We start from the raw sequence: 12,533 nt of genomic DNA, 5'->3' as shown, positions 1-12,533 counted from the left end.
AGGAGCATGTCTCCATGACCAATTTAAGAGGCAGAGTCAGAGCCTTCCCACACTCCCTGCCTCTGAGAGAGAGAACAACAGTCATGTGTAGATGTGGGCAGATTAAATATATACTTGTTAAAAGGCTGTACCAAGCCCCAGGTCATTGACAATGCTCAGAGTTATTGATTCGAGGGATTTTTTATTTGCTCAGCAGTGTTGTGTTTTCTCTTTTAAGTTAATTTTCACTGTCTGTTTTGAACAAATTTGTTGTACGTTGGCTGTAGAAGCATATTTGTGACCTGAGCGATACCGTGGCATCATTACTCCTCACTTCATATATACAAATCCTTCATGTATTATAATAATAATCTATCGACTTTGCTAAAGTCTGTGACATTACACATTAAGTAAATCCTACCAACACTGCATTTCTCAGAATTTATATTTATTTTTAATCTTAAAAAAAACTCATAAAGAGATTCATTAGCACAGCCATAAACTTTTAAACATTTAAGCAAGCCATGTATAATCATGATATCCCTGACTTAACTGCTTTGATTCTACACTTTTAATAGAAACTGACCTTTTCCACAGGAAACATTAACTGTTTTCAGGAGTCCCTCTCGTCTCCTCTTGGAATAGAAACAGGGATGGGGGCCACTAAGGGAGATCTGTGTTGTCTCAATTAGAAGAGGAGGCGTTTTTCTCACTGGGCCCTGCTCCAGGCCCAGCTGTGTACCTTCCACCGTGGGCTGAGCCTCTCCCTGCATACTGAAAACATTACTGGCCACAGGTCAGAGTGTCTCTCTGCTGGACGTATCCTACTCCCTATACACACACCTTTTATTTAGAGGTCTTGGATAACCAGAAACAGATGGTTTTTGAAGGGAGGACCGATAACTCCAGAAAACTAGTTCGCTTAAAAACCCACATAATCCCAGTTGAACGGGTGCATACATATTTTTTGGAAGTGTGTTTTGACACACATGGGTGTGCATGCACTCACACTTAACACACTATCCACAGTTTCCATCATCATTATCATTATCAGCCACTTCCCCCATTCCCTGTTATCATTAGGCATGATGATGATTGCATGGTTGAGAGCTCCACCCCCCACACCCCCTCCCCAACTGCAGCTCCACTGTAGTGGTTCACCTTGAGCTGAGGAGCATTTGTAATGAAAAAAAAAACAGCTTCGACATTCTTGTTATGTCAAGGTTAAACCCTTAAAAAAACTTAAACAAATAACTTTGTGTGAAGTCTTGCTGCTAAGACAGATACTTTATTTATTATAACAAAACTAAGTTAGGCAGGCACTTATCTTGCTGTCACCACCTATGTTGTGTCTCATTCATACTGAATTTGTAGATTTTTTGTATTCTGTTTTAGTATACAATCAGTGTAGGTTTCCCAAGCTGAAAGTAGAAGAAATCATTTCAAGTCTCTGAGAGGGGTTACCTTTTTGTGAGTGCAAGCATGCTTTTGAGATCCAAAATAGTGTGAGGAGTGGATAGAGAGGTGTGTACCCACACAGCAAATTGGCTTTGGGGTTGAGAGAGAGACCTCTGTTTAGCCTTCGTCAATGGGAGAAGTTGGTCACAGCTGGATTTCACTGGTCAATTGGTACATTCAGATCTTGAGCGTGTCATTATTCCAGTTATGACTGGGCCAGGAACCTTTTTACCCTCTTTATCATGCCAGTAGACATTTAGCAACACCTTTGCTCACTTTGTTTTGCCCCCTAATACCTGTTAATACTTTTCATTTATTCAGTCGTGGTTCCACCATCACATCTGTTTTGTTTCTGTTTTTTTTCCCTCTGACGTCCATCAGGTTTTATTGATGTTTTGAGGGACTTCAGTATCTCTAAAAGGGTAGAAATACAAAACTTCACTTAGTATATTCACTGGTGTGTGTGTATATTTATAACACTATGTGGAATTGGTATTTCGGTGGATCAGGCATGGCTGAGGCCAGTGACTCTTCCTCAAAATCCATCTCCTTTAGACAGGCTGGCAGCTCTCCAGCAGCTCAATCCTCAGTGTGAGTCCCTGAGATGGAGGACAGGGCACATGTTTGCAGGCAGATTGCACATTTGAGGGAATAAATTGCCTCATAAAGGACCAGACTCCACATTGTCTGTTCTACTGTGTGTTCCTTTGCCTTTACTGTAAATATGTTCATTGAAGACCTGTCATCAGCAGTTTCTTTTATTTCTTTTCAAGTCCTGCTCATTTTATGGTGTATGGTGGCGGGGCTCAGCGGGATGGTCTGTGTCCGGAAGTGAACATGTGGTAGTGTTTAGCTTTGTAATGCCCTGGGTTTTATGGACGTCTTGAGGGAGATATCGCATGGAAGCCAACCAGAATAGTGATTCTGGGCCAGCAAACAGACTGGATGTCCAAGTGTTGGAGAACTCTTGTTATCACAGAGCTTCCCAAGGGTATACCTCAGTCCAAGACCCACAGAGAAGGCTTAACATGGATGCCAAGTCATCTTTAATAAGCCAAATCTCTTTTTGCTCAAACATTCATGTATTTTTTCAATAGAACCTCCATCAATTTGGTGACTTCTTTTGGCACGGAACAAGCTTTAACTCCCCCTCAGTTAATGGAATGTGTAACAGTTATGCTCACCAGAGAATTTTCTTGATGTGGTTGTGTTGGCTTCAGTGAAACTTTCATGTGTTTTGTTAAAACATGATTTTGAAACACTTCCTCCTTGACATGCTTCTCAAAGCTCTTCACCCTTGGAAGTTGATATATTACAACAAATCAATGTGAAATACTAACTGTTTATTATATTTATTATATATCTCTGTATTACGACTTTATGTCACCATTGTACACAGTGGCTTCAAGGAAACCAACGAGCTGCCAAAAAACTGCCCCACATTGTGCCCATCACAAATGGCTCTTTACTGAGTGATGGCTTGGGAGATTCCATTAACAAATATAAATTTGTGCAAGAGGGATGGCATTGTTGTCAGAGTATTATATTTTAGCCACTGGGCAACTAGTAAAACACGTTTAAATGTTGGCAAGGACTTTGATCAGCTGTTGTGGACCTACATTGTTGGGCAGGTTAAGCTTTCTTGGCAGAAAAACAATTTGATGGTCATAGATTCCCAAAGTCGCATTTTAATGAAAAGACAAACAAAAACTTCTGTGAAAATTAAACTCAACCTAACTCAAACCTTTGTGTTTTGAAGACATTTTGAGAACTTGCTTTATTGTTGTGGCCCACCATCTGGTTGAAGTATGCCTCCTATAGTCATCCTCCCCACACACCTGGGACTCCAACTAGTGTGGCAGATCGAATGTGTGCAAGCCCTCCAGGGCCCATCAGTCCACATGCAGTGCTCAGAGGAAACATGTGACATGTGGCATAATTACATCAGCCAGCAAATACTGTAGCAGAAATCAGCCAACTGATGCCACTACTCAGTGCCCAGTGGGAGAGCTCTGAGCTGTATAGGATGGCATCAAAAAGGAATGTGCCTGTTTCAGATTATTAAAGGCACTGTTTTTCTGTTTAATTTGAGATAGCACTGGGGCCCTGGGGGTAAGGGCAAAGACAGCTGAGGCACTGACAAATGGGCCGAGAGCACCCTGCTGAGAGTGTAAGGTACCTCGGTGAGAGATTCAAGTGGCAGTAGAGAAAGAAGAATGGAGGTTTTAAGAGAACAATTTAGTAGCAAAAGCAGCCAAAATTTCCTTCTCACTTTAATTTGCCCTCTGTCTGTGGGCCATTCTCTAAGCGAGGTCATTGTTTCCTCATGTTTTATTTTGCTGGCTCTCCACTTTCTTTGTTCAAGGATCCTGCACCATAAGCGGCATGATTCCATGGGTCTCACTTGTTACTGACTTAGTGTACGTGAGCCAGGATATTGTGGCTATAATGTCATTAGATTTATTTTTAAAATCGTTATATATAATACATCCGTGTGCCGTTGTAATTTGGTGTCAAAAGTCTTAATAAAATTAAAGGTATCAAAACAGCCAAAAACTTTTTTTTTGATCATTCGAAAGCAGACAAACACATTGTCACCATAGCAGTCCGCAACTGAAGACCTATGTTGATGTCAATTTTTCACTAGTTTTACCCCCATTTACCCCCACTGAATTGTCAGCAAGTGTAATTGAAAATCAACTCAGGTCAGGTCAGGTCAAGACAGATGTTTTGCATTTCCTTACATTAATTTATTTGAAGAGTCATTCATACTTGAATGAATCCCTAACCCTGACAAAGATCGAAGCAAAACACTGTTTCATGAAAGTGTGTTGGATTTTCCTCTCATCACGTGAACATTATCACAGGCACTAATCAAGGAAGGTGTGTGTTATGTGCTTGTTAGAACACCTTCACTTCATATTAATTAGCTAGCAACTCCTACCAGTTATAAATTCTAAAGTTCCGCCTCTCACTATGTTGTTTCTGTTAACAGAAAGAAAAGTTCAAGCCATTTGTTGATGTGCATCTCTGAGCTCCACTGAGTATGAGGGTGATGCAGAACGTTGTGTATCGCGATCCATGTAGACTTAAAGTCAGAGTACGGTCTTGTCAGCCTCTTAGGAACATCCTCAGATGTTGACAGAAAATCCAACTATAATACTGTATGTAGCATTGGTACACACTTTAACCCTTTTTAGCAGTACTTAATACAGTAAACAACTGCATCCCTGATGTCATGTGTCGACAGCAAGCACTGGAGTTAGGCAGGTGCCTTCAGCGTTGCGTCTTCTGGCTGCCCAGGAGATGTTGCCTCTTTGATTGTTTCTTCAAATATGCAAGCCAGCGCAAGGGGAGCAGATTGTTTGTTCTAGATTTCCTGAGAGACTCCCACCTTGGGCTTAAACAGAGCAGTTGTGATGATTAGCAACAAAATGTGCTCTGCCTCTCCCATAAGCCATCGGGAGGAGAGGGATGGGTCTAAGGAATCGTCTTTCTCATATTGCTGCCTTATTGTGAAATCACCCCCCCAGTACTGTAATTCCAGCTTAAATGTTCACCTTTTGTTCTGTACATGGACACCTATGTTATTAGAGCTTAATGCTATTGAAGTGAAGAGTAATACATGCTGACATGTGGTGTGAGCGTGGACACAGTAACATCTCCATCATGAAAACAAAGGTCTCTTCATTCTTAGACCAATTTATCTTTTGCGTTCAGTCGTGTAACCGAGACTTAATACCATTTTCTGGGATTGTGGGGGGTAACACAATTATCTCATGGGCTCTAGCAAGTTGACAGACAGGGCCTAAGGGAAGGAGCTGTGCTTATCAACCATCTACCCACTGTCACAATGACAGAAATGTTGGCACACACAAATAAATTAAGAGGGGGAAGTCATCCACAGGACCACAGCTGATGATATTGCACATTATGTAGTTCCAGCATAATGTTTAATGGGGCTGTCATAAATCACATCCACCTTTCAGCCAACCAGCGAATGTCAGCCTGGGCACAAAGAAAACAATGCTTTTTAACCAGCTGAGCAGCAATGTTGAAATGTATCTTACTTTAGCAATGTGGTATGTGAGAACAATTGTTTATCTATTTGATATAACATTGTTTAAGGTATAGGATGGCTGTCAAATTGATCAGTTAGATAACTTCCCAAGTATTTCAACAGTAGTAGCTCAAATTGTAGCTGCTTTGTTATCCCCTTTTAATGAGAGTAGAGTTATTTGGAACCAAAATGCTCAAGTTCTCTGGTATGGAAACTATGGTATTTAATTGGTTTGTGCCATCTGTTGCCGTCTTCCACATCTTGGCCTGTCAGCTTTAACTTTTTAATATGCATAAATGTATTCCATGCATTCTAATATGTATAAATTATTTATTTCACTTTGTTGTGGGAAATGATGAAAAAAAAAATCATGTAATTCTTATTTTTATACATTGCTGAAAGCAGTCAATATGACATTTTGATTAAATAGCATGCTGTACAGTCTTGTTACATTGCATACAATTTCCAAAATGTCAACATAGTAATTCTGAAAATATGTTCTTTTCTCCTGCAGTGAAAAAGGACGTAAAAGACGAGACTGACGACAGAATGACACAATTCAAGAAAAAGGCGAAAGAGCTTCGCATCTTGGATGCCAAAACAGCTCAGAATCTTTGTAAGTATACACAATATTTTACAGCCAATAACCACATGTTTAACTCAAGTAGTTCATGAAATACTTTATTCTTTTTAACAATGACCTTTTATGTCGGAAATATCAGTAATATTTTCCATGACACTCCAGACATTTTCATACCCCCATGAGCAGCTCAACAAAGCTGTTTGTGGGAAACAAAGAGTAGAAAGCCCTCAACAGTGATAGTGTTTTACTGAGCCCTTTGGGGAAATGTTTTCTTGGCAGTTGTTCAGCGGTCACCCCAAGTGCATATAGATTGTGTTCAAGCTCCTTGTCTGTAATCATGTGTAAAGCAAATGCCTATCAGAACTGAGCACTAACGCTACATGTAGGTGTTTGGAATCCCCAGGAGCCCAAGTGGACTAAATGTTAAGTTGATACTTGTTTACAATATTCACCTCACCCTCCAATTGGAGGATGAAAAGAGTTTTAGGTTGGGAATGATTTCAGGTTAGATGCACATGATCTACAGAAACCTTTTGCCTTAGAACAGCTCATCCCTGCACATTTCCATATGGATCTCCTTGATCCCAAATCCATAACATTTGTGTATGAATTCATGACACAAAAAATGAGTGACTGCTGGCAGTCTTGTGTTGATTGGTGGGTAGATCATTTCTTATTGTTTCCTCAACTCTTTGAGATTTCATCTGCAGCCTTGATATCCTTTACCTGAGAGATACAGTGTAGATGATAACACCTCATGAAATGCGTGTCAAATACTACGATTACAGGTCACCCTCCTTGCGACCCTTACTCCACCACCGTCTTTGTTTATCCATGTGTTTTTCTTTCTTTTTTCTTACCTTTCATCTTTAAAGGATGCGTACATGGATATGTAATGGCATACTGTAGACTGGGATAAGTTTTTTTTTAGGTAGATACATTCCTGTACCCTGTGGGTGAGGACAGGAAGCAAACTAGAATATCAAAATAAGATGAGGAGTGCATGTATATCACAGAAACATTAGCAATTATATGTGCCTCCTAACCAATTCCTTTCCTGTGTGCTGGTGACATCCTGCAATGGTGCAGTGAGGCCTCATATTTCTGCATCTTTCATGAACAGAGGCCAGATGAATGAGTTCATCAGGAAAAATGTTGGGGTCTGATGTCAGGAAGTGGTATATGGCATGAACATAAGGATGACACGTCTGTGTCCGCGCGTTGATGTGTGTGGATGATTATATGCCAGTGTGCGCATGTAATTGCACTTGTGTATGGGCTGTGACAATGTTGATAGGTGTCACTGCCATCTTTGATTACAGCCCCAGCAGATGGGCGTTGAATTTGGCAGGAAGCAAAAATAAGTGTAGAAAATCTCACCTCCAGAATGGCAATGGGTTGGAGACATGTGGTCCTACACAGCTACACCGCTTCTCCAAGTTGCCTTGACACATGCTACAGCATCATAGATCATATTCACTGCCTGCTGCGGAACCCTCTAAGCCCGCTTTTCAATTTTCATGTGTGTTAGTATTGAAGGTTCAGTGACTGGGATGGGTAGCGAGAAAAAATGAATGATTGTGATGTCAGTGCCACTTTATGTATTCTGGTATAATGATTATGCATTGTTCTGTCTGATAAATTGTGTCTAACTGTCTGTCTGTCTGCCTGTCTTTCTGTCTGAAAACCGACTTTCAGCTTTTACAATAAGCTGCAGGTGAGCGTTTGACTTGTGGCTAAGCCCTGAATAAAGAGAATTACAGTTGTCGAAATGAGATAAGACATGAGCATAGACTACTTTTTGCAGTGAATTAAAGACATCCATTTTGACTAAGATTCTACTTTAGAGATGATTTCCTTACCCTAGTCATTTGGTTATGAAAGGTTGGAGACAAATATTAGACCAAAGTTGTGGGCAGTTTTTCTTAGATTATTGGACAAAACATCAAGCCAACACTTTAAACCTGAGAAACAGGATGTGATTCAGATTAATTTACTTGATCCACTCTACAGAGGTGCATAGAGCTGGGTACAGCAACATAAGCCCAGTTAATGACAACCCATTTTTCAACTGTTCAATTAAATTAGATTGGCCTATTGTATTGAATGCATATCTCAAAGAAGAGAACAATCATAATTGAGTAAAATGTAATTTAATCATCAGCAATCAGGAAGCCATCATCTGTAGCCTTGACAAGTTTTGGTGATACAACAGGAGCGGAGGACAGTTTGGACAGTTTTATAGGGTACAATAATTTATTTTTCAGAAATCGTTTAATAAAAACAATCACTTTGACATACTGTAGACTTAAAATGTTCCGAAAAGTGAGTTCAGAAAAGGATACTTAATAAGAAGTTAGAGAAGAAGAAGTGATCTCACGGGGTGGATGTGCAGGTGCAGTTTCTTGCTGAAGTGTGCACCAAAATTGTGTTGTGCTAACACACCTCCACCTGCACCACTTTGCTCATTTTGGCACAGTTAGGTTAGTATGCAGCCAGGAAAGAACCAAACAGGTGCAGGTTGACCACACCCATCATACAGCATACAGCAAGGTAAAAATTCAACTGCTAGATGGCAGCAAAAGTTGGATTTTCAGCCTGTCACTCTTTACCTGCATTTTCTACTCCATTTGTATCTACTTCAGTTTGTCATTTACAATATGTTCCAGGATTACTTATGACAAGACACCCCCAAGAGAACCTTGTATCCAGCTGTTGGTTTAATATGAGGAGGATATATAGGACATGTTGAAGAGACACTAATAAATGTATATCATTCAGACAACAAACAAGGATGACATGTTCCCTTCGTTAAAAATGCACCCCAATCAGGAGAATGTCATGCTTATGAGGTACACTTACAAAAATATACGTTTCAAACCGAACATGGGAAAAAATTAGTCTAGATACCACTTTCTCTTCAGTTCTGAGTCACCAGAAACCTGACTCAGTGAAGCCAGAAAGGTTACATATAGTCATGCAATGTCAGGACTATGTAGTAAGTGAATGCAGTAAATACTTTGTGTAATAAATAGTAATGGAGTGTAAAAAAAAAAGAAAAAAAAGATGCACTACATCACCGTTTGTTGCACGTCAAATACAGACATCAGGTCCCACTGCTGCAGCAGTATAGCAGCTGTTGAGTGACTCTCCTCCAACTCATTACCAAACCTCCACCTGTGACTTCCACCTGGATACACCATCAGCTCCAATTTCCACTGTAGGCACCCCACCTGGAGAGTGAAACACCCACTAGGCTGTCCCCTGAGGCAAATACAGGGTACTTCTTTGTATCTACCCAAACTAAATCATGTAGCCTTCCCAGATGACGCCATTACTGCTACCACAAGTGCAACTAATAGTTTATTATTGTTATTATTATTGCTGTTGTTGTTGTTGTGTTATTGTTATTGTTGTGGTTCATTTTTATTAACAACTGAGCAGAAATGGTATGACTTTGGCACCTTTCACTGTTACTGGTAAATTTTGATGTTTTCCTTCCCAATTTTTGTCAGGGTGACACAAACTATCCTGTTGAGGGGCAGAAAGTGTATTAGTTTTTCCAAGTGACAAGTTAGGTCTGTGGTCATTTTGTCTGAGGAGCGATGAGTGCTGAAATGTCTCTTTGAACCCCGCGGTCTAATAAAAAAAGGAGAGGAAATGACTCTCTTCTCTCTCCATCACAACAGCAATTTTCTTGGGCTCGTTCCGCCTGCCTTATGAAGAGATCCGGGACATTGTGCTGGAGGTAGACGAGGAAAGACTGAGCGAATCACTCATCCAGGTAAGACTGATGTTCAGTGTGGTGTGTTAGTTTTTTCCCCTCACACACACACATACACTTACTTTTACCCTCTGAGAAATATGTGCGTGTGCGTGTGTGTGTGTGTGTGCGTGTGCATGTGCGTGTGTGTGTGTGTGTGTGTGAGAGAGAGAGAGAGAGAGACTGTCTCTACACCCTCACGTGAAAAGATGATTTTTAAATTTCAGTGTCTGGTGGATAGCTTGGCGACCCTATTTCAAACCTGGCATGGTCTGTTTTTGGCACAAGTCAGTCTCCTCATCCTCGTGTGGACCATAGAGACCCCCTATTCATCTTACTATAATGGATGATGAAGGACAAGGCTTGGCAAAGTCTCCCCAACTCCACCCTCCTTTCCTCTTGCCTTTGTCTTAAACCATAATTGATGAGCTTCCTAAAGGCTACTTGTTTTTGCTCCCATTTTATTTTTGTTTTTCTTGTCTCAGAAAGCATTAATTGAAAGCGAGGCAGGTGCGTCTGAGGTGAAGATGCATCAACGGGAGCCTTGATTGCAGTAATATTTCCTGCACTGTCCTTATGTTGAGCACTAGCAACCAGCTGACAACCAGCTGTTGTCTTTTGTTTCTGTTTTATTTCAGAAGTGGGGTCTGTACACCTCAGGAGTGGGCAGCAAATAGAAGATCTGATTTCAATATAATCTTGGCAGTGATACACTGTGTTGTGTGCATGAATGTGTGCAAAGATGCTATTTATTTATTTTTTCCAACCATCAGTGGGCATCATTCAAGTGCAGCTTTCAAGTTTAAGTCAAGAGGTCTTTCCTACCTTGGAAAAATAAATAAATAAATAAAAACATTACCTTTACCTGATATATACAGTATGTCCTTTTCCACACGGCTTATCAACAAACACTTGCACAAGTCTGCTTCCTCTCCACTGCTTGGATCCCAGACACTAGTAAAAGGTGGTGAGGCAATATATATTTAGATGGGGCCTATCTCGAGACCTGCCCTGCAGGACTATTATTTTGAGCTCTGATAACCTTTAATTTGCTGGCAGTCTGGCAGAAAGTAGAGTGTGTGCTATGAGATGGCAGACCCCCCTATGCTTTGCAAAGGAGAAGGAAGTTAAGGTGTTGACCCTTTCCAACCTTCAGCCTTTTCCGTAGCAAAGTAGAAATAGTGTATATCTGCCAGCAGGACAGCTGTGTCCTCAACACATCCTCACCAGGGCCTTGTTGCACACAGCACCAGACAAAAAGTTGGACTGGTTTACCGTAGTCCGGTGGGGTAACAGGGAAAATTAAACAAACGGCTCCCATTAAACACAGCTGCTGTTAGTAGCTTGGTCTGAAGCTGGTCAATAGAACCTAACAAACAAACAAACAGACAGATTACAGATTTTCTCAGTAATGCAGTTACTATGATACAGGCATCAGCTGTAACTTTCAAGTTCCTGTCGATAACTATTGAAATAAAATGCATGTGAACCAATGGTGTTAGGGATATGACAGGTGGTCAGGGATAAGTGACAAAAATTGATGTTTTCAAGCACCTCTTTGTGAGGGTTCCCGTTGCCCACACCGTTACCTCTTCTGTTTCCCTCTTCAATAAATGTGAAGCAGGACAATGAGGCTGCTGAAAAAAGAGGAACGCTCAACAAGACTCATGAGAGCAAGTGTGTGAGTCAGCATAAGCATCTGAAAACCGGGCTAATGTCACGAAATCCAGGGGGAAGCGGGAGGACCAACTGAGTTAAGTTATCGGTGCAGAAGGAGCCCACATCTGGCAAGTGTGTCACTGCTGGTTAGATAACGATGCTAAAGACAGAGTAAAGTCTGGACTGAACAATTAGAACAACGCTCTAAGAAAAATGTTTATTTACTTCCAATATACCGTGTCAGTGTTTCTCCCTCTTTTGTGTGTAGTGTTTTGAATGTACAAGCTAGAATTGCTCCATCATCGTCCATTGTCCTGCAGTGTTTAGATTAGTAGTATTTAGATTTAGTATTTTGTGCAACAATAATACTCATTAGTATTGCCTAATGAAAATCAGAATTTTTTTTTAATACATGCTCTTACAAATATTTCACAGTGTTTTTTATATTTAATATTTACAATTAGTGGATCACTTGAGATTAAATGTAAATATGAGGGATTTTTCAGAAACCTTAGAGTGGCAGTGTAGGCTGTATATTTTGAATTTGCTAATTTATTGATATACATTATACACAACATGATTGTGCCTCTTAAAAGATACATTATGTCATATTGTTGGTTGACATGTTAGTATTCATATAAGGTGTTACAGTGAATAGATTATGAGTGGGATGTATTTGCATATTTTCTTGATATGCACTGCATTTTTTATTTCAATTTATAAATACATAATTGATTTGATAGTTTGAACCCATAGTCACATTGTGGACTTTATTCTACCATTAAGTCATATTTTGTGTAGTGTTTTGAAATTCTCAGCAATATCAGTCAAAGCTAGTCTTATTCTCTTATTCTTTCCGCCCATGAAATGTTATCTTTCAAGGGAACTGATATTTAATCAGACTTTTTATACCACACAGGTGTCTTTTGCTTGTCATGAAGAAAACCTAAAAACTCAGGTTTTATGTTTATGTGTTTGATGGACAGCACAATTTGCACCTAGGCTTTTACAGCATAAACATATTTTGTCTG

At 40.2% G+C, this 12,533-nt stretch overlaps 1 protein-coding gene across 1 annotated transcript in view; it reads left to right on the top strand.

Moving 5' to 3' along the window:
* diaph2 (diaphanous-related formin 2) overlaps window positions 1-12,533 on the top strand; it is a 347,338-nt gene that overhangs the window by 185,781 nt on the left and 149,024 nt on the right. Inside the window, exons 20-21 of the mRNA XM_070913036.1 lie at window positions 6,012-6,113; window positions 9,770-9,864. Coding sequence (XP_070769137.1) covers window positions 6,012-6,113; window positions 9,770-9,864 — 197 coding nt within the window. The remainder of the gene's footprint in view (window positions 1-6,011; window positions 6,114-9,769; window positions 9,865-12,533) is intronic.

Source organism: Enoplosus armatus, chromosome 10, assembly GCF_043641665.1.
Source record: "Enoplosus armatus isolate fEnoArm2 chromosome 10, fEnoArm2.hap1, whole genome shotgun sequence".
Lineage (NCBI taxonomy): Eukaryota > Metazoa > Chordata > Actinopteri > Centrarchiformes > Enoplosidae > Enoplosus > Enoplosus armatus.
The sequence above is the reverse complement of the archived record's forward strand: the minus strand, read 5'-3'. Positions and strand labels throughout refer to the sequence as shown.